Source organism: Strix aluco, chromosome 1, assembly GCF_031877795.1.
Source record: "Strix aluco isolate bStrAlu1 chromosome 1, bStrAlu1.hap1, whole genome shotgun sequence".
In the NCBI taxonomy this organism is placed as follows: domain Eukaryota; kingdom Metazoa; phylum Chordata; class Aves; order Strigiformes; family Strigidae; genus Strix; species Strix aluco.
In genome coordinates this window covers 44,315,956-44,337,656 of record NC_133931.1, presented here as the reverse complement: position 1 = coordinate 44,337,656, position 21,701 = coordinate 44,315,956, and the positions used below count along the sequence as shown (strand labels likewise).

Below are 21,701 nucleotides of genomic sequence, written 5' to 3'. Positions count from 1 at the left end.
AAAAAAAAAAAGGTGATAATAACATGCATCAATTAAAAATTCATATAATAAGGAATATGAACATTTCTTCTTTAGACTCAGATTCTCAATTCTGTGACATTTTGACCACAAAAGAAAAGGAGAAGCAAAGGATCTACAACACAGGAAGGCTGGTGCCTCCAAAATATACCAGTTTATCCCTATATTGCTGTAGTGAGGCTTCCCACATGCACATCGCTGTTTCTAGTGACTTTAAAAGAACAAAGGTGGAAGTTAGCAAGGATGTTGTCATGAAACCCTTTACCCTCTGATTCATACACCATTACCACAGATTAGAAAAGGGGGCTGATAGAGGAGCCCTGGGCCACAGAGATGTGCTACATATAGCTGCAGTCCTTCTCTGTCTCAGAGAGGGCAAGCTTTTCAGGTACAGGAAGGATTTTTATGTCTTGCACCTGAGTAAGATGATCTGATCTGAGTATGTCCCCTTTGAACCCTGATAACTTCTGATCATCTGAGCTGTGCTGAAACTACTTTAGACCAATCGGTCATGCTCCCAAGCAGCAGCTTACACTCTCAGCAGTGGTTACAAATTCCTGCATGTACATTTCTTATGACCTTTGAAGTAGATCACCTTTACTAAGACTGAGTTGTATGTCTGTGTTAAATAGAATACATCTTTGTACATCTGCCCTCATGATTTCAGTATTGCATTACCTCTTTGGGTGCACAGTGCTTCAAAAAAGCTGACTGTTCAGTCAACTGGTTTGTTCTGTTAGGAACCAAATTTTTTTTTTTTTTTTTGTCAGCAGGACAGAACACATCTGATTGGAAGTGAGATAATTAACAAGGACTTGTTAATTTTAACTTTTAGAAAGTTAATGGTGCTAAGGCCTTCCAAATGCAGCAGCCTGCTTAACTCAGCAGATGTTTCCATAAATACAGTTTAGTACCAGATTTAAAAAAGAGAGAGGTATAGTTAGGAACAGGACGCTGGTCAAGTGCAAGTATCCTTTTAATTTGTTGTTATGCATGCCACCACAAAAAACAATCTGACTAACTAGGTTGTTTAAACGAATAGTTTCACATTAGGTTTTGGCTTATTATGCAGCATTTCATTGCATCACATTGCAGGATTACACACACACACAAACTAATGTAATCAGTTCAGCACAGTTAGAAATAAGCAGGGAAATTCAGGCTAGACTGGGCATAAAAGGGTTAGCATGATACAGTCATACAAGCGGGACGTGCTGTGGACCAACGCTGGGATGTACTGATGGAAGTAACCTTTTTGAGCTCAGTGGTAAGGGGAACACTGGAAACATCTCTGAATAAGCATGCCCAGGCCTCTCAGTTATTGGCAGTGAAAACCAGCAGTCTGGGTGTGTGATTACGGCAAATCAGGTTGCAGCTCTGAAACAAGCAGGTGATTTCTGTGCTGCATGCCTTAGCAAAGGCATGGGCAAGCAAGATCTTGAAGATTCATGAAACTACAGTGTGCAGATCTGCTAGCAGGGTGGGGATAGTTTGGCTCTGAACTTATTCTTCCCAGGCCACCTGAGGAGCCTCCTGCTGTTTGTAATGCTACTTGAGATCCACAAGTGTGGAAAGTAGGACTGAAACTAAGAGCTGGAGGGCAAAGAAGGTGTGATGGCTCCTCTCTCAGCCTCATTCTGCAATCTCACCCAGAAAAAGTGGGTTTCTTCTCCAGCATGAGCACACACTACCCACAATACTGAGCCAGATCCAGTTGTTATTCTGGACTGCAGGGTGACGATACTCACTTTCTAGTGGCACTCTAACTTTATGTGGACAGCCTGAGAGACTGCGGTGGTGAGGGTACAGCCCAGTCACGTGCCCTGTGCCATCACATCCTGGGATGGGACATTTGGTTTCTCTCTTTTCAGGCCTGGGTGAATCTGCAGAGAAATCAGATAAGGTTTTTTTTGGTTTTAGCCCCTGTCTGCACTCAGCTGAGTGATCCTAGCAGCGTGATACTCTATTTTGTACTTCAGATGTAATTCCTACACAAAGTTTTATCAGAGCCGTATGTAATTTAAACATCACTTTAGGTTTTCATAGTGTCCTTTAAACAATGGCTCCCCCCTCCCAATATGCCATTTATGTGCTAATCTATATAGCTTTAGGATTGCAGTGTCATTTATTCCATTCAGAGCCTCAGACAGGACAGAAGCCACAATCCAATAAGTCAGAAAACTGGCAGCATCAGCCAACAGCAAGATCTATAAAGGAATAAATAAAAAAGCAGAAACAATCTTTTACTCTCTTAATGTCAGACTCCAGGAAGCTGGGACAACCAAATAAAAGCTGAGGTGTGAAACAAACAAACAAACAAACAAAAAGCATTTCAACCAGAAGCCATTCCTTAAATATCGCAGATCTCTAGGCTGTAGGTTCTTTGTTAGGAAACTGAATACATGCCACTTTACATTTGAGAGGCAAGGCAAGCAGCTCCCTCTGGTACACATGGCAATGCGGCTTTGTGGAGCAGCCCACAATGACAGTGAAAACATGGAGCAGCCGATACCCTTTCAAAGGCAAGGTCTCAGCCCAGCCCCACAGCTACCACTCTGTAATGGCCGCAGTGCATTCCCATTTTTGTTTCAAGCACCTAGAATTGTGCAAGAAGCACTGGTCAGGAAGCTTTTATTTGATTTCCAATGCAGGATCAAAAGTCTGGGCGAGAAAGGAATGAATTCTGGTCCAGAAATTCTCTTGTGAGAAATCTGGAGGAAGTGGCCGCATAAATTGCTGAGGATGGTTTTAGCTCCATCTGTGATTGGCTGCCAACAACATTCTGCGCTGGGGGAGAAAACAGCTGCAGCCAGCACAGGGAGCAGCCTCCTTCAAGCTCATTTTGTTGGACTGCGAGGTAGGATGTGCTTAGGGACAGGATCGCCAGAGACAGCTGAGGGTTAAACTTCCTGGCAAGTTTTTAGGTAAAAAAAAAAAAAAAAGAAATAGGGTGGAAAGAAAATACACTGAGCACCAACAGAAGAGCACATGCTTTTTAAAATCACTGCAAATGGAAAGTGCTGCAATAGTGGACAAAAAATAAAGAGGGACCCTGAAATATGATTTCATTTCCCCCCACTAATTAGAAAGGTTTATAATTAAAAGGATGGAAAAATATATATTTAAGCCATGTTTTTCTGATGTAACATCCAAGAAGGAAGATTAAGAGTTGATGGATTTGATGATGGATTTTTTAGAAATAAAAACCAGTTAATTATGTAAAGTGAAAAAATTATGATGTGCCTGATACTACATTGACTAAAATCATATGGTGTTTATACAACCTGAACAAAGCCTAGTTTGTTCCTCTATGAGTGTTGCCTCTGAACTCACCTGCAAACTACAGCTAATAATAATATGAGGTAAATCAGGAAGGGCCAGATTTTGCCATGCTTACCATCACTGCTCCTTCCTATATGTGCTGTGGGAAAGTCACATTGACACCAATGTGAACCTGGTGAACACAGATGGTCTCAGGATAAGAAAAGGTATCTGTAAAATTCCTGCATATACCATAGTCATCTGAGCAAAGAAAGGTTCATGTAATTTAGCAAGGAGGTAGACTAATACTATGCCTGCACAATTTAAGACATGCTAATAAGAAGACTGCTTGAGACAGAAAAATGAGATGCATGCATATTCTTCCCAAATGCTACAGGAAATATTTTATAGCTGCAACTCCTCAAATAACTTTTAGTTATCTTACACACTAAGTGCTTTTGATAACTAAACTACTATAATATTTGCAATGTCCACAGGGACTACACTAAAGTAACACTAGAGTTACCAAAGTAAATTTATCAAAATTATCAAATTTTGTTTATCAAAAGCAGAAATTGCAGCAATGATGGGGTGACCTCAGTATATTTGGAAGCCCAAAAGGAAAAGTCAAAGGACAGATGAACGTATTGTTACTTACTACTGCAGGGAGTGTGTTTATAAAATGACATCTCTTGATGTTCTGTAATTATCCTCAATTGAGGAGTTTCATACAAGACAGCCCAGTTTACCAATCAAACCCAAATCTTTTAAATCTCCACGTCTGGAAGGCTGATTAAGTACCTAAAATGGAGCAATGTTCCTACAGCTTTGTAGGATGTCACAAACCATCAGAAACAATAAAGATTTTGGAACTTACTGGTAATTCTGCTGATGGTGAATGAGGCAGAAGAGCATGGCTTGTGCTTTCCTGGCTCAGAAGTGCTGGCTGTAGCAAAATGTAATGTTGATACGTGAAGTACACTGAATTCAGAAAACACATGGCTTAGGAATTAGGTGGTAAGTTTGGAAGAGGCCAATTTTTCACCTTAACCTTTCCTTAAGCACTGTTTTAATGCCTTCTCTTTTGGCTGCTGAAATTTAGGAGGTATATATTAGCACCCTATGGAGGAGGAGGCAGAGGAGGAGGAAAAGGAGGAGAAGGAGTGTCAGTGCCAACTACACAGCCCTTTTAGTACCCATTACCGATCATTTCACATAGCAGCTTGGCAGAAAGCCAAGTACCTAGCGTTTAACCTGGTTAGATGTAAGGCACTAGTGTGAAGGTACATAATTAACAAAATTACCAGCTAAATTCCAGATTCTTTACTGTTGCTATAAAACCCAGCTCAGAATCCTCTATCAGTCACAGGATAAATGCTTAAGCCAGTAAGAACAGCCAAAAATACTTCCTTACGTTTGTTGCTAAATATCTGTCTCCCACCAATGTCAATAACTTTGGTTTGTCTCCTTTCCCCTGCTAGATGCTCCAGAAGAAACCTATCCAGTTCTTTGTAGGTGCTGTGAAACACATGCCCTTGCTCTGCCTGCAGAGCGATTGCTTGTTCTAGCAAACTCAAGTTCCCTTTTGTTTTGTCCAGCTCAACCGACACTTCTGTGGTTTCTGACAGGCACTCATTGTCATCTTCTTCACTTTCAGGGAAGGGATTCTGAATTCTCTTCTCAAAAGGATCTGGGTGAGACTCCTGGGGTGCTCTTAGCTCTGTTTCTGAGTCACAAAGAGTTTCACAAGGGCCAAATTCTACCTCTTCCTTCTTAATTTCTGGGACTTCCAGGATGCTAGGTTGATTACACTCTATAATATACTTCTGAGTTACATGGGGCTTTACACTAGTTTCTTCTGAGAAATTTGAGGAGCTGTCCCACTCATTGTCCATAATTTCAGAGTTACTTTCATTTTCCTCAGATGAACAATATTTTGGGTCAGAAATAACAGTCTTTTCCTTTCCTTCAGCTGAGTTAATCATGTAACATTCATCAGTGTCATCACTTTCTGTTTTTAAGGATTGAATACCGCTATCATTTAGATTTTCTGCCACTGTTTGAGTGGGTGCATCTTTTCCTAATTTTCCCATGTTCATCAAAGATTTGGCTATGGCATCTTGATAGCTGGAGTAGTTATCTTTTCTTTGACTGGAATTTTCTTGCCCATCTGAATGAGGGGTTTCCTCAGATGATTTTGGAGTACTTTCCTCTGCATGAGAAAAAAACAAGATAAAAATATGTAAGGATAAGTGACTTCTGTATCTTGCAGAAGTGATACGAAGATATTTACTTACCAATTGCCATTTCTTTACTCAAAGGTACTCTGAAATTATTGAATTCACACCAAGGCTGTGTTTGAAATTACTACTTATAACATCAGGAAAAGTCCTTGTAAGATTATATCTACTTTATATTATAGCTCCAAAGCTATATGAGAAATAAATGTGTTGCCAATTTTGACTGATGGTAAAGACATATATTATCTTAGAACACATACACATTCATATACATTCATATAAATATAAAATGCCATATATAGATAGATGCTCTATATATATACACACAGTCTATGTCATATATGCATATATATATACAAACACACACATTTTAAAATTTCTCTAATATATTTTCACTTTTCTTTCATCCAAGATTCCCAAATATTTTCTCAAAATAGACCCTAATTACTTTTCCAGCCACCCCAGATCCCGTGAAAGACCTTGATGGAAAAAACCCTCAATACTTCACAAAGGGCAGCTCCTGGTCACCATTGCAATTGCCGCTTTAAGTGATAGATCAGGTCATGCACAGGCAAACAGAAATGGTTGTTATGTACAGTCTCATAAAGGACTTGTTAAAGACACCACTGAAGTGCATCCTGTCTTTATAAACATCTTTCTTCAGAAGAAAAGCAGCAGCCAGCAGGTAATAAAGGCTGCATGTAGGAGAGGTTGTCGGTGTGGAAGACAATATGCCTTTTGTATCTCATTTAATTTTTTATAAACATTTCCTCTGACAAGGACACTCAAAAATACATCTCCATCATCTTCCTTTCTGGTAATTATCTCTCTAAAATCAACACTGGTTTGCCAGGATCAAGTAAATATTGCCATAGTAACTAAAAGCATTTTTGGATGAAGGGAAGAATTTAGTCACAACACTAGCCCCTTCAATAATGCTGATTATAGGGTACATTCTTTTGTTGGGATCTATTCAACATAAACTGAAAAATTTAACATTTTACTTCCTAGAAAGGAGGATGAATAAACAAGCACAGAGTATTTCATAAGATGTGTCTGTCCTCTCCTGAATCAGAAGAACTCCAGGTTTAAATAATAAATTAAGCATAGTCTAAAATGCAAATGAAGTTTCTCTCAATAACACAGCGAGCTATTAAGAGAAAGTGTAAAGGGTTATGATAATTTTAAAGTATTATGAACTACAGAAAACAAATAAAAAGCATTTTCAGTGAATATGTCCAATTCATTGAACTATTCTCTCAATCCACTTAACTACCCACATGTGTACAATAATGATTTATAGACATTATACCTAATTATGCATATTTGGGCTGTGTTAGAGTGCCTAACAAAAGCTCTAGAAAGCAACAATTACCTCTGTTGCTTAGCTACATAGTTTAAAATATTCCTATTAAGTGCAGATTATTGTGGAGGGGAAAAGGGGGACAAAAATGCACATGTGCACCACAATGCATTTCACTTTACTGCTGCCAAACTGTTAGCATTTTGGGTCATTTCCAGTTTACATAATTGTTTGGTTCAACTGTTTGTTATATGTTAAAAGAAAATATTGATTAATTCTTATTCTTCTTCAGAAAATTGGTCTCATGCAGGGAGAGGTGGCCTTGTGCACTGTGTGCATAAAGTTGTGTTTAAAAAAAATGTCTGTAAACCTTAGTGTAACTTTTTAGCAGCTGGTCTAGTACCACACACATTGCAGTGTTCTGAATAAAGAAGTCTGCTGTCTTTTCACATCTCAGCAAGTAAGAATGATGATTTGGCTCTATAACCAACTTTAGTCAAATGGGGTTTTATTATTTGCTCTTCTGCCATTTGGAAAATAACAGAATCCCATCAGTGGATCATTTCAGAGTGAGAAGTTCTAGCTTTACAAGAAATCTCCCACCCTTCAAAATAAAACAAAACAAACAAAACTTGATAATAGTAACAGGTCTTTTCAGTTATTTTTCTGTGTGAAAGAAGAAAAATAATATAAATGCATAACAGATTTTTGCTCCTTAATCAGCAATTTTTATATGCAATGTTTAAAAATTTGTTGTTGAACCATTCTTAATGGTTCAGCTGTCCCAGCTTTGCTTTTCACTTCTACAGGCTGTAAATTTACTTTAAAAATAATCAAAACTCAGCTTAGTTTACAGTTGCATCAATCCATGAACAGAAAAATTAACTGATCAATGCTCAGGAATCATGAGTTCGCAATAAGAAGAGCACTAAGAAATTACAAATAAACCTACATACCCAACTGAAATGTTTTAGCTGAAATTTGTTTTCTAGCTGGCAAAATTCATGCAAAAGGGATAGGTTGTATTATCACTGACACAAGCAGGTTGGGAGAAATCTCACTAGTATCAAATAAATCCTTCTGAGATCAAGTGGTTTCTTCTTTTGACTGAAGGGCTAGGTGCAAGTAGGGTTCACCTACATTTACATGAATGGACTTGGCCCAACACTTGCACTTTTTTAAAAAAAGAACCAGTTAAATATCTTAGGTTCATCTACATATGGCAAAAGTTCTACCTTTACACCCATCATAGTACTTTCCCTTCAGGTAGTTCTTCAAGTTGTGCAGAGGACAGACACAAGGGAAAGAAAAACACATTACTGAGGGGAGCTCTGGATGGCCAGGAACCAGGCTGAATCAGTACAAGAAAAATTAGCTAAAACCTATATATCTCAAAAAAACCCCCAACTAACCACCCAACAAAGGAAACCCCAAAAACATACAGGAACTCTTACTCAAACAGCTTCTCTTATGCTCCTAGGAGGTAGAAATATTCCTTGCAGGCTAGACAGACACTGCGAACCATGGAGCTTTTTTCTTGAATTTAGCTTAGTAATGTCACCCAAAAGACAGAGACATCGGGTATCACCTTGTTAATTAATGTTCTGTTTGAAGAGGGAGCTCCCTTCTAGGCTTTCACAATTATAGGATGCAGACCTCTGGAAGAGACTCCTAGATGACTTGCAAGTGACAACTGTCTGAAATCTTTGTTGTATCGAAATGACGCAAAGAACTCCACTCATTTCAGTAGAATGAGGATTTGTGTCTTTAATTTGAAAGACAACCTTCTTCCTTGTGCTTTCTGGCATTCATATGTATAAAATTTGGTGCTTTTGTTTTCTTTTTAAGGAAATTCTGTTTTGACTGAATAAAGACATAAATTCCTACTCTCAGTACATCATAGAATCATAGAACAGCCTAGGTTAGAAGGGACATCGAAAGATCATCTGGTTCAACCTTTTGTGGGAAAGGGAACCTAGATGAGATTATTTAGCACCCTGTCCTTCCAAAATATTTGATAAGAAGAAACTGAGTGGAAAATAAATTACCTTTAAACTCCTGTAGCAACCAGTAACTGAGTGGAATAAAAGTTCATTCTGTTTTCATATTATCAATGATAACTCATTTCCCAGTGCCATATCACCTGGCTTTTATCTTGACATTTGCTATCTACTGATGACTCCTCCTTTTAAAACAAATTCAGAATGTATTCCACTCATATCTTCTCACTTGCCCAATTAATGATTTATGCAGAACTTCTTAATCAAATATGTGGCAGCCAATTTAGTTTGATATTTTTGTTCATTTTGAATATATATAAACATATATTAGAAGGAGCAATAAAGACATACTGTAGCTATATCTTTCTGTCTCCGCATCCTCTTCCATATTTTCCAGCATACATGTTGTAGAAGTTTCTATAAATTGTTGGATGTTTGGTTTAGTAGAGTTGGAATAACAAGTACAAAAGTGCTGAGTCTAATAATCGTGTTAAGCAGAACACACGTAGCAGTCACATGCATGAAATTGCTTTGCTAAATGTTAAAGTCAACAGTGTTTTGCTAAGCATTTTTTTTCTCTTCCTAAGAGCTCTATATATTCCAGTGAAAATCTGCTCTTCGTAAATGTGTTTTTCTCAGTGGTGGGCTTAACCTTGTTCTTTGACAGAGCTAGTGGAGAAGCAGATGCTGCTCCATATCTGACCTGCTGCAGTAGTTGTCTCTCTGTGTGACCTACAAAGCATTTACTAGACCCCAGGAGGAGTTATTGTACAAAATAATTGGAAAAATGATAGTTAAACCTAGACAGAAAGGCACCATTCCAACTCTGTTAGAAGTCAAACACATTCTGCATCCTTTTTGAAAATACAGTTTCATATCTCCCTTCCTGTGGAATTCAAGTTCAAGCAGAGCCACCCTGCACGACTACCTGGAGCTGAGCTGCTTTCGACGACACTGATCTCTTCCTGTAAATCCGTCCTGTCTTCATTTTCTTCTTTGCATTCCAAGCTGGGGTTGTAGTGGCGGGGTTTCATTAACAGGGACTTCCTTTTGTTGATGGGAACGCCTGATATCTGTTCTTCGGCTTTTCTCTTCTTAGCCATGGAGCATTTGTAGGCACTGCAATGATCAACAGCCAATGATAGAGAAAAAAGTGGGAGAAGTGAGGGGTAAATTGTTTAAAAAATAGCACCATCCTCTAGTTTAATTCTAAGTATAAAAGTGAGGACTGGCAAAATATTAATTCACTTGCAGTTTCAGCAAGTTGTATTTAGTGGATATTTAATTTTAGCTCATGTACTCAAAGTTCAGGGCACAGGCGAGTCCCACTTCTTTACACTGCTGCCAAAATCTGTTTGGGTGAAGGGGAATGAGGAGGAAGACAAACCAAAAAACCCATAACCTAACATCCTTAATCCTAAATAAGCATATGCTAATCTAAAGCCTGCTTGGTACTAAAATAAATACGCCCAGGAAAGGATGAACGAAATTTTAGTCTGGATTGCTAATCCAGACAAACAGCTAAAGGGAAAAATATACCACCAGTTGTACCAAAACATCCTGAGCCTTTGGCTCCACTACTTTTACATCAGTATGGATATCCAATCATGCACCTTGAGTTCAACAGCATAAAACCTGTGTGAAACACATTGTACCCTCAGAACATTTTGTAATACAGGTCCTTCTTTCAATATCAGTCCCAAGCATTGGTTTCATTTTATTACTTCCAGCCATAAATGCCTACTTTAAGCTCTTCTCAGGTCTCTATATAGACTCTGCGAAAAGGCTCCTCCAGAGGGCAATTCATCCCACTTAAAACTAGATCTATCTGATAAACAGGGTGAGTCATCCCACGGGGAAAGGCCTTACCCAGTCTAGATGCCTAACTTTCAGATGACCTACATAAGAAGAGAGGGCAGTATTTTAAAGAGGAAGATTTTTAGCAGGTTTAATACACTTCTTTCAGCTCCTATAAGATCTATGTATTGATCTGCATATTAATTTGCTTCTACAGATATTTAGCAAAACCTTTGCCTCCATGCAGCTGATTTGCACGGCATATAGGTGTTACATCATATGACACTTCAATCAAGAGTCTTGAACCTTCAACCCTCTTTTTTAAATAACTTTTTGTGTAAGTGATTTGACATGATTTCATTGTTCTCTCACACACAGTATCCTAAGAAATTTATGTAGTATGAATAATAGTGCTCATATTATATCTGTCAGAGATGAAAAAACTACATATATGAATCTGTGTAATCCACTCAATGGTTTCTCGACCTTAGGCACCCCCAGGGTGCATTACAAATCTACATGATGCCCTTAAGTGTTGGATTTTGCATTTGGCTCACTGACTTAGCTGTGAGATTTGCAAAAAATCTGTGTATGCAGAGAACTCTTATTGGTTACACATATTACAAGCTCAACGGCATAAATTAATCCTTCCAAGGTATCTTATGTGCCCTAAATTGGCTCAGGTTCTGATTGTTTTGGATGAAAGCATATGACTAACTTGAGATTTTTGTTAAAAAAAATACCCATTTTTGGCCAAGCACCTTTTTGGCAATCCATCATTGCAAACATGAAGGACATGGAAATATGAAGATCTGCATTTTAGGGGGAATGTTAAAATTCTACCATATGCATCTTAAACACAGTGGATATTCTTGATCTCCTGAAAGCTAAAATGCTATGGGCATCAGGAATACTGGATCCTAAGCACCTGCTGTCATTGAATATATTATGACTTCTGTGTTATTTCTCTGTTTATGAATAGAGGATAACATGAATATCATATTGAAGGTCAGAATCACAACAGTATAAGCATCCCCTTAGAAATGATGCCCATATAACAGACATCAGGGATGGATCTAGTGTGGACAAATATGCATAATTTATTTCTAAGAAAATACAATCAAGAGTCTCTTAATTTATATTTGTGAATGGCAGTTCATACCATTCATGTTATTTCAGGAAAATTGAATAAATGACAAATGTTTGAAAACCCTTCACACAATTGTTTTTATCAAGCAAAACCTTCATTAGGTTTACTTTTGATCTTTCTCATTTATTTGTCAAGCTTCAAGTTTACCTCCAGTAGCTACTGTGAGAGTGTTTAGGACACGATGAATTTCCAGTGTTTAATTCCCCTTTGACGACGCTACAGCTGTTTCTTACACAAGCATAATTAATAGATTTTTAGAACAGAAGATCCAATTAGATCATCTAGTATGCCCTCCTGTGCAATACAGGTCACAGAACTTCATCTAGCTCTTCAACTTTAATCCTGTAATTTGACTATTGTGTATCTTCCAGTCGAGTTAAGGGAAAACATAGTAAGCCGTTAAATTGATTTCTGTATTCTTGCTCACTAAGTACAATCTTTTTCTAGTAACATTATGTTATAAGATCACCACTGTGGGCTGGCATAACAGCTATTAAACATGTTGTTTTTTCACCACAACTCTGAAACATAGTCAAACTCAGATAGCAGACCACAGTCAAGACCAGGGCTGGGGTACTATTGCCACCTGCCACCTGCAGATCTGCTCCGGGAAATGAGAGCACAAGAATCCCACTTGACTGTAACCACCACGGTTTACAGTGGTAAATCAAAAGCTGCGGCATCAGTGTCAGGACAGGAGGTCCACAAATCTGTCCGGAAGCACATTGCTCATGTTAGAAAGTTTCTCCTCTATGAAAGACTGATGCATTAGCTTGTCCTTATCCTTTTCTGTACACAAGAGGACACTTACCCAGATTTCCTCTATAGTTCCCATCATTTTCAAATAAGTGAATACATGAGATTCAACATTAAGTAAAATAATTTCTGACACCTTCCACTCTGATTACAGGAAGATGACAAAATGCAGTCGTTGCTTCTTTCCTCAGAAGTGCAAATTGCTCTCCATATGCCAAAAAGAGATTTTTCAACTCCAACAGAATATACTCTTGCTTTCACTGGTGACTTTTTAAACTGCTGGGTTTGACTTTTAACTGGAATCTATTAGTTTGCAAGAGTCAGTTTAAAGCATGTACCAGCAATTCTTCTTCTTTTCTATCTTACAGTGCTTAAAAGTAAAAATGAAAATAAAACCAGAAAAAACACTTCACAAGTTGTAGATTTTTCAAGTACTTACACATGATTTGTTAAGTATTTGATAATGGACACTGGGAATTTAACTACTTTGAAAAGAATGTATTTATGCCTTTGTAACATTCATGGCATGGCGATTTCACCTTTGTCTTAAAAAGTTTCTATGTCTCTCTTTTGCTTGTCTACATTCACACATACACACACGTACGTTAGAACAGATTTGTCAAGCTGTAGTTTGTCAAATGGTAAACCTATAATTTAGCTTCTCTATTACTCATCTCATAAATTCAACGTCTAATAGTTTTGTTGCTATTTATCAATGGCCTGCTTGTTGTCATGGAACACTGATTCAGCTGTCAAGGTTATTTGGTAATCTGAGGCTCATAAAACAAGGAGAAGCTCTTTTTGTTATGAGCCTAAAGCCAATACATTTTTTTCTTTTCCCAATTTAACTGTACTTAAATTTTATGAATAATAAATCATTTTAGTACTATATATAATGAGAAGACTTTTTTATTATTATTTTTTTAGTCAATGACTCTGTTACCAAAACCAGTCTTGTGTCATTTATCATAGAGTGAGCCAAGATGGTTAAAATCTGAGACATATAAGACCTAGTTGCATGTGTGGAAAAAACTCCATGATAGATCTTTCATATGTATTTCATACCTAAATACTTTTAAAAATTTATTTACTAGGTTCTTCTCTTTCCTTTATTTCTGCTCAGAATATATTTTGAATGGTGTGGGCAGACACTGGTAGCATACAGGCAGAACAGTGCATTGGCTCCCCACCACAAAGCAATGCCTCAGAAGAAAGAGAGAGGTTTTAAACAGTCCCTAACCACATACAGCTTTTCCTACTGCTGAAAATTGTCATGCTTGCCTTTTTTTTTGTAATTGGTTCATCTAAGTAATGTGTTTGTCAAGCCTTTAACCCGACCTTTAACCACTTTGTAGCCAGGAAGGATTTTTTGTTAATCTATTGGCAAGATTTCCAGATCTCTGGGGATTTTTCTCTTATTCACAGCAGACTGCAGGTTGGTAAAGCATGGTAACAGAGCTAAGAATTGCCACAGTGGGTTAAACCATGGGTACGTTCAGCCTGACAACTGGTGTTTACTAATGCCAGTAATGGATGCCATACAAAATAATAAGAACAGAACACACTGCATCTCATGTACACTCTTTAACTTCAAGAGAGAAAATAAAAGTCTCTGAATATCAAAGCAGTTGCATTTATTGCTTAATGCTATTTAAGGAGCCCAGTCCTCATGTGATTTTGTGCAAGAATAATTAGTGAAGCATTTTAGTTTGTGTAGAAAATAATTCTAAATTCTTAGCCTGAGTGGTCTTTTGACTGTTTGCTTAACTATACTACAAAAGTAAGTGTTATTGAATTACAGTTAAAGGAGACATCATCTTCTGATCTGAAGAATCATTTAACTTCACACCAGTAGTTAAAAGAAAGTTAGCCTAACTACTCCTTAATCATACTGTGAGTAAAGACATTGCCTGCTGCTTTAGACCTTGATTGGATTTTACTCACAAACTTGCAGATACCATAGGTCACTGTGTAAGTCAAATACTACATTTTCCTTACAGGAGGGAAAAGTTGGTGTTTGAAGATTCAGGGACACTTGCCACTCACAGATAAACCGGGAGTTTACAAATGTCTGTCATGGTGAGGCTTTAAGACTGTTCTGAATAAGAGGTACCTAAAAGGAACAAAAATTCTTAATGTCTCCCCACCTTAGTCCTCCTCTATGTATGCTTGTTCTCTAAGAAACAGATGAACTGGATTCTGTCTAACGCTCTAGCACAATGGTTTCCAAAGCTTTAGGTTACAGCTGAAAGTATCAGATCCCCCAAAATCACACAAAAATCCTGAGCTCCTCATAACCTGATGATGAACAGGAGAAATTACTAGCACTGGATACAGAAAGAGGATGATCTGCTCCTAGTACGGATCTCATGTCCATTGAAATGACATTGATGTTATTGTTTACATCAACCATGAGTGCCGGAGGTTCATGAAAGGAGCTGGAATGTGAGTCCAAAGAAAGAGTTGCTAGTCTGATCACTGCAATTGAAAACCCAAATGACTGCTGTTAATTACAGCAGCTTCAGATGAACAGTGGTTGGGGGGGAAGGTGGAGAGTGATTATGACTCAATTGTTTACTTTGTCTTCAGGTTAAGACAGTGAGATTTATGTTCGTTTCCTTAACTGACCCTCGTTGTTTGCAAAGAGTGCATGTAAATTTTATAGCTCAGTGGAAGCAAGAGTGTTAGTGTTCTCCGCTCAGATTGCTCTAAAAGTGAGGACAAAAAGATGGTGTTAACACACCGACTCATCATAGCCAGAAGCTTGCAGTCTCCACAGAAAGACTAAAAATCCACAGCATCAGTCAGGTCTGTAAGAACTATTCAACATCCAAGGCCTAGTATGGTGATTCCAGTGCCATGAAATAGATTACTGAATATGAAAGAAATTATATATTCTGACTATATACAAAGACAAATCCTAGATTCAGAAAACTAGATAGAAACTGCTTTTAAGAGACACGGATTAGTCATGGATTTTATACATAGAGAGAGGGAATATTTCCTAAAAGAAAGACAGTAAATTGCATCAGTAGCATGAATACTAAAGTACAAAATCTGTAAGGTTTATGTCTTTGGAAAAAAGGGCAACTAAACATTAATTCTGTTTACTACATTCTGTTCTAAAATCCATATAGGTGCTAGATGTAAAACTAAGTAAAGTCTATCAAAGGATGTAAAGAAAATGACTTGTATAGTGAATAAGGACTTCTTGACCAATCCCTTATTTTCTTTTTTTTTTTTAAGGAAGATACTTGATGACATACTTTACATCAATAAGAATGGCAGCTCAAGAGGAGGCTTTAATGACTTCATCCCATCTCTGTACCCTTCAAGTCTCATTCTTAGAAAGATCTGCGAGTTTTATAATACCTTGTATCTTGTCTTCTGTATGGACTACATACATTCTTAGGATTTCTACAGAACTGTATTCTGATGCTTCATCCTGAAATGTACTTCCCATTTCCAAAGTCTGTTCTACTCAATGGGATATGAAAGTATGCTTACAGAAGTTTTGCATGTCCATGAATTTCTCCCTGAATAGGGGAACAGATTGGAGCATGGGTTAACTGAAATGACCATTCTACCTACCTAAAAGAATAAAAAGTGAGAAATATTTGCAAATTGTCAGGTGTGGAGAAATTGCACATGTCCAGAAGCAACTGCTTGCTTTGCAAATTATAGGTGGCAACACAGACTAGCTGAAGAACTTCAAGGAGTAAGACTGTGCAACTGAGAAAACCATAATCAAGGTATGAGTTACAGTTCATTGATAGTCTAAGACTGAGTTAAACCAGAAAAAAAAAAAAAAACAAAACCAAACCAAACCCACAAAATCTTCCTAATTCTTTTAAATAATTCTTATAAGTATTAAAATATATTCAAACATTATGCTGATAAAAACTTATGGCTTTATGTGAAAATATTAAAAAAGGTCATGTGTTAACAGGACTCTGATGTGAGTTTTTACAGATGAAATTTTTCAGGCTAGTCCTGGAAAGGACCACTGTGTTCTCATCACTGACAAGAAGCTAAACATTAATTACCCTGGTTGTTAATCTGGAGTCAGAGTTATTGACATTAATGTCTTCTTGTATTTTACAAAGTAAGTCGAGCCACAGTAACTTTTACACAACCTATAATGTTTGAACTCCTTGACTTAGTGTGTTCTATTTCACCGATTCAGCCTAGGTGATGAAAAATAATCTGGTAAATAGCTCCATCTTGGAATTCCTGAAAAAACATTTGGGAGAAAATTCATCAGGTAGAAGTAATTTCCTTCCATCAACATTTTTAAGCATTAAAATGGTAAGAATTTAAACCAATAAAATGTGTCCAAAAAAAAGTCATTTAGACCTGGTGAATTGGCTGTAATAGAAGTTTAGAACTAGCATGACTTACTCCGATGATAATTAAAGACAGTCTGAAAGTTCCTTATTTTTTAACATCACACACAATACAAAAAAAAAATGCATTTCACCCCTCTCTAAGAAACCCATACACTTGGCTTACAAGTTGTATCTGTGAAAGGGACAGGGGCTTTTCCTGTGCACTGTAACAATCATTCCAGCATTAAAGGGCCTGCTACAAATAGAAAAGTTTACTGCCATACATGGGCAATGCTCTTTTTCTAAAATGTCAGAGTTGTGAGAAGTTCAGTCCAGGGCCGAACCAAGAGGAAGGGAATGCACATGGGGTATAGATGGGAAGAAAGATAAAAGGGAAATTCATATTTATGAACACTAATATAGAGCAAAATCAACTCACTAACTTGAGGGTATTAAAGTGTCTGTCTATATACACAAATGAAAGGTTTAGCTAGGAAAAAAGGATCAGAACTGGACAGATAATAATGTTGAGAAAATATGGTATCATAACTGAAAGCTGGCTGGAGCATGATATTAAAAGATATATTTTATTTAAAAAAGACATATAAGAAAAGCAAAGGAGCTGCCATAGCCTTGTTGGTGAAAGAGGATTTATTAGCCCCCATAAGAAGAGGCTGGGGAGAAATGGATAATGGTGTTGAGTCATTATGTACTGAGCCTGGAGATGTTTCAGACAGTAAACTAAATGTTATAGGCCACCTGACCAAAAAGAACAACTGGACTGTGAAATGATTGAGCAAATAAAAAGAAACACGTAAAAAGAGTGGAGCAATGGTAAGTCAGCAATAACATAGGAAAAGGCATGCCGTTATGGTGAAATCTACCCATGCCTCAAGCTCACTGTGATGCCTGAGGCTAAAGGACAATGATTTCAGGCTGCAATAGGCTCATGAAATGACATTTTTTTTTAGATAGCTCTTTTTCTTCCTTTATTTTTTTTTTGTTAACTCTAATTTACCATTTTAGCAGGGTTCTCACCACAAGAAAGGCAACTCAGAGAAGGACAGATTTAAATTCTCTTCTCTGGTTTTCTTGATTTCAGTTCACAAGTTTGTAGGATCATAAAGATATTCAGATCATTTGAAAAATAACATATATAAACCCTCTAATTGAAATACTATGTTAATGAAATGGATGACTTCTTCACGGTGTCATTCTATAGCTCATAGATCAAGAACTCTATATGGCTAGCATTATATATTTGGACCCTTTCTAACAGGTAAGTTATTTTTAGTAAAGACAATTTGAAGGAAACAAATTTTATTGTGTGGAGCTCAAGAAGTTCTTAAACTCAGTAATATGAATGAATGCCCAAGATCTGGGCCAAATCCAGCCTTGCTAGCCTCTTTTTCATTTACTCGCTCAATCTGTCCAGGTTCAGTGGGTCAATAAATTCCAGTGGGACCCAAGCCAAGAATTTGGCTTAGAATGGATTAAGTTTCTAGGCAAATCTACAGATCATCCACATAACCTTTGCATCCAGCAAGCCTTGCACGTGAGTGGTCAGCCTGCTAACGCCAGTAAACGCTTAAATAAAAAGCATACTGGTAACTGCAGTCTGGTTAGAGAAGACGTAAAGAAGATAAATTTTTTTTTTTTTTTTTTTTTTTGACAACAGACAATGTGACTGTAAGCAATTGATTGTTAGGAGCCAGTACCTCCCTTTAATGTAGAAGGAGGTCCCATGGCTGCATTCTTTTCCTTTCCTTGCTATCTCCAGGCTGTCCACAGTCTGTTTTGGCTTGCTTTTGCTTGGCTGAATCCACCCTTGACATCAGTCAGACAGAGCAATTCAGCTGGCCATAATATTTAACTCATGATTGATATATATGAGGCAGAAGTCACTGGTTGGCATTTCAATCTCTATATGGCTTGTGGTCATCTACAGAGAAAAGATCTGCCATAAGAGGAAATAACCATTTGGGGTTATAATGTTCTGATAACATTCTGTCACACAGCAGAAGGCATTAAGACATATGCAACTCTAAACTCCTGTATAGGGTTGGGAGGATAACATTTACTGTGTGCTGATGGAGACAGTTGTGACGGGAAAGACAACAACTCCTGTAATATATTAAATAATGTACATGTTTTACTTCAGGGCAAGTAGCATTCTAAGATGCAACAGGGTCTCAGGTAGAAAAAACCTGAAAATAACTATTTGCCAGTCTAGCAGCCGCAATTAAAGTGATGTGGATTTGACATATATTATAAAACTATTACAGAAAAACATACATTGAAACTAATTAATCATTGGGGTTTTTTATATTAAATGGAGGCTTTAAGTAGAAAAATTGCAAAACCACAATCAAATAAAGTAACAAAGAGAAAAGAGACACTAAGACTGCAGGTGTTGGCTAGAAATGAACATAGATATTAAGAGAGACCTATAATATGCTAGAAACTTATCTATCTAATGCATTTGTTATTGAAGAAAGCTATAAAAGTCACCTATACAGCTTTTAAATGTTCTAAATAAATCCAGGAGGAAAAAGTAGAGGTCATAGTGCATAGATCAAAAGGTCTTAATACCTATAGGAATTAGGCAAATTGGTCATTGCAATTAACAACTCCAACCACAGGTGTCTCGAAAGGAGTATGAGATACAGTTCCTATTTCAACCACCTTAGTGGTTATTCAGAACAGTTCACCAAATAGTTAAGTCAAATAACTGTCAACCTCAGGGTTACCTACAAAATGTTAAAGTAATTACTTGTGGTCACGCAGAAATATATGGTATTATTTCTCTTCACAGAAACAATGAAAATGTTTTTAAGAAGGGAAGTTCTTATTAACTTTTAGAATCTCATTCAAAGAATGACATTTTAATAGAAAAAAGATCTTTTATTTGATATTCTCTGTATACCTGTTCCAAACATTTTATGCAACACTTAACCCACTCACATGAATGTTTGAAAGTAGAAAAGTTGAGGTGGAAAGTGTTTGAATTTTGAATTTATTTTCATGTTTATTTGTTTCTTGTTTACTGTTTCTTGTTTATGAATTTAACAGTACCAAAAGAACAACCTGTTTCTGAAGTATGAAAGCATATCAGACTACAAAAAAATGCAAAAAGCTTGAGGTCCATCAACTAATTAGAGCTCTAGGAAAGAGAGAGGAGAAGAGGAGAGGAGAGGGAGAGGCAGAGCAAAGGGAGAGGAGGAATGACAGCACTGTAGATTTCACAGTTTGAAGGCTAATTAGAGGAGGACTGGAAAATGAAGGAGGAAACAAGGGAGGAATGTAGACTTAACAGACCTATAAATTTGATTGCCATTACAATTTATGTTAATGCTTGTTTTATTAGTTATGATGAGAATGGTTGACATACAGGATATAATAATAAGGATAGGTGAATTCCAGCACTTTATTAGTTTTATTAGTGTTGTGACCGGCATATACTTACTTTTGCCTCACAATAAACTGCATCACATACTGATTATTCAGTGTTTATGCTTGACTGTTCAATGTTTTCTATGAAACATCAATTACAAAAACATAGATTTCCACAGATTCTTTAAAGACAGTACTGACTAACACCCCAGTCTAAATTCTTTAAGAACCTAACAGTGTTGTCAGAAAATAACAAGAAATGAACAAGATTTATTGGAGGTCTAAAAAAGTGTGATTGATGACAACATGACAGACTTGATTATACCAGAAATCATGGGGTGAGAAGCAGAGGTTAATATTTTCAAAGCCCCATAACCATTTCTATTTCTACAATGACTCTGGCAGGGACAAAGTTCCTTTTCCAAGCTAGAGAGCAAGCAGTAGATACTCTTAACCGATCATTCTGTTAGCAGACCTTGGGAATAGGTACTCTTAAGATTAATGCCCATTGTTTAATTGAAGATCAGTTATCAATAGAAACAGCATGATACAGATCTTTGTCTCAGGTGAAATGCCTCATCTAGATGTGTCATGGAGAAATATATAAATGACAAGGTGGCACAACTCTATCCCAGCCAATTACCATCATAGGGAATACTGGGGAAGAGAGCTGAGAATGTATGCTGTCAACACCTGGTCTTTAATTGCAAAAAGTATTAGTGGAAGGAAAACTGAATATGAGCCAGCAATGTGCACTTGCAGCCCAGAAAGACAAACATATCCTGGGCTGTATCAAGAGAAGTGTGGCCAGCAGGTTGAGGGAGGTGATTTTCCCCCTCTACTCCACCCTTGTGAGACCCAACCTGAAGTTCTGTGTCCTGCTATGGGGCGGGTCCAGAGAAGGGCCACGAAGATGATCAGGGGGCTGGAGCACCTCCCTTATGAGGACAGGCTGAGAGAGTTGGGATTGTTCAGTCTGGAGAAGAGAAGGCTCTGGGGAGACCTTATAGTAGCCTTCTAGTACTTAAAGGAGGCCTACAGGAAAGATGGGGAGGGATGGGGGGGGGTAATGGTTTTAAACTAAAAGAGGGTAGATTTAGATTAGATATAAGGAAGAAACTATTTTCTGTGAGGGTGGTGAGGCACTGGAACAGGTTACATAGAGGAGTTGTGGCTGCCCCCTCTCTGGAAGCGTTCAAGGCCAGGCTGGACGGGGCTTTGAGCAACCTGATCTAGTGGAAGGTGTCCCTGCCCATGGCAGGGAGATCAGAACTAGATGATCTTTAAGGTCCCTTCCAACCCAAACCATTCTATGATTCTATAAAAAAAAAAAAAGAGTTTTTCTCAAGATCAGACATGTCTGCACAGAATCAGGATAAATATCCTGGCAGTAGATATAACTATTGACCATCTTAATTTAGTATTTACTGCTAAGTCTACTTGGACTCAGGGACA

At 37.5% G+C, this 21,701-nt stretch overlaps 1 protein-coding gene across 18 annotated transcripts in view; it reads right to left on the bottom strand.

The window, feature by feature from the left end:
- ST18 (ST18 C2H2C-type zinc finger transcription factor) overlaps positions 1-21,701 on the bottom strand; it is a 173,700-nt gene that overhangs the window by 41,576 nt on the left and 110,423 nt on the right. For 11 of the 18 annotated variants that reach the window (XM_074819321.1, XM_074819309.1, XM_074819369.1 and 8 more), the window contains 4 exons: positions 9,748-9,941; positions 4,694-5,491; positions 4,157-4,225; positions 1,767-1,901 (listed from right to left, as the gene is read on the bottom strand). In XM_074819321.1, the coding sequence (XP_074675422.1) occupies positions 1,767-1,901; positions 4,157-4,225; positions 4,694-5,491; positions 9,748-9,941 (1,196 nt within the window). The remainder of the gene's footprint in view (positions 1-1,766; positions 1,902-4,156; positions 4,226-4,693; positions 5,492-9,747; positions 9,942-21,701) is intronic. The other 7 variants (XM_074819340.1, XM_074819331.1, XM_074819450.1 and 4 more) reach the window with 5 other exon arrangements.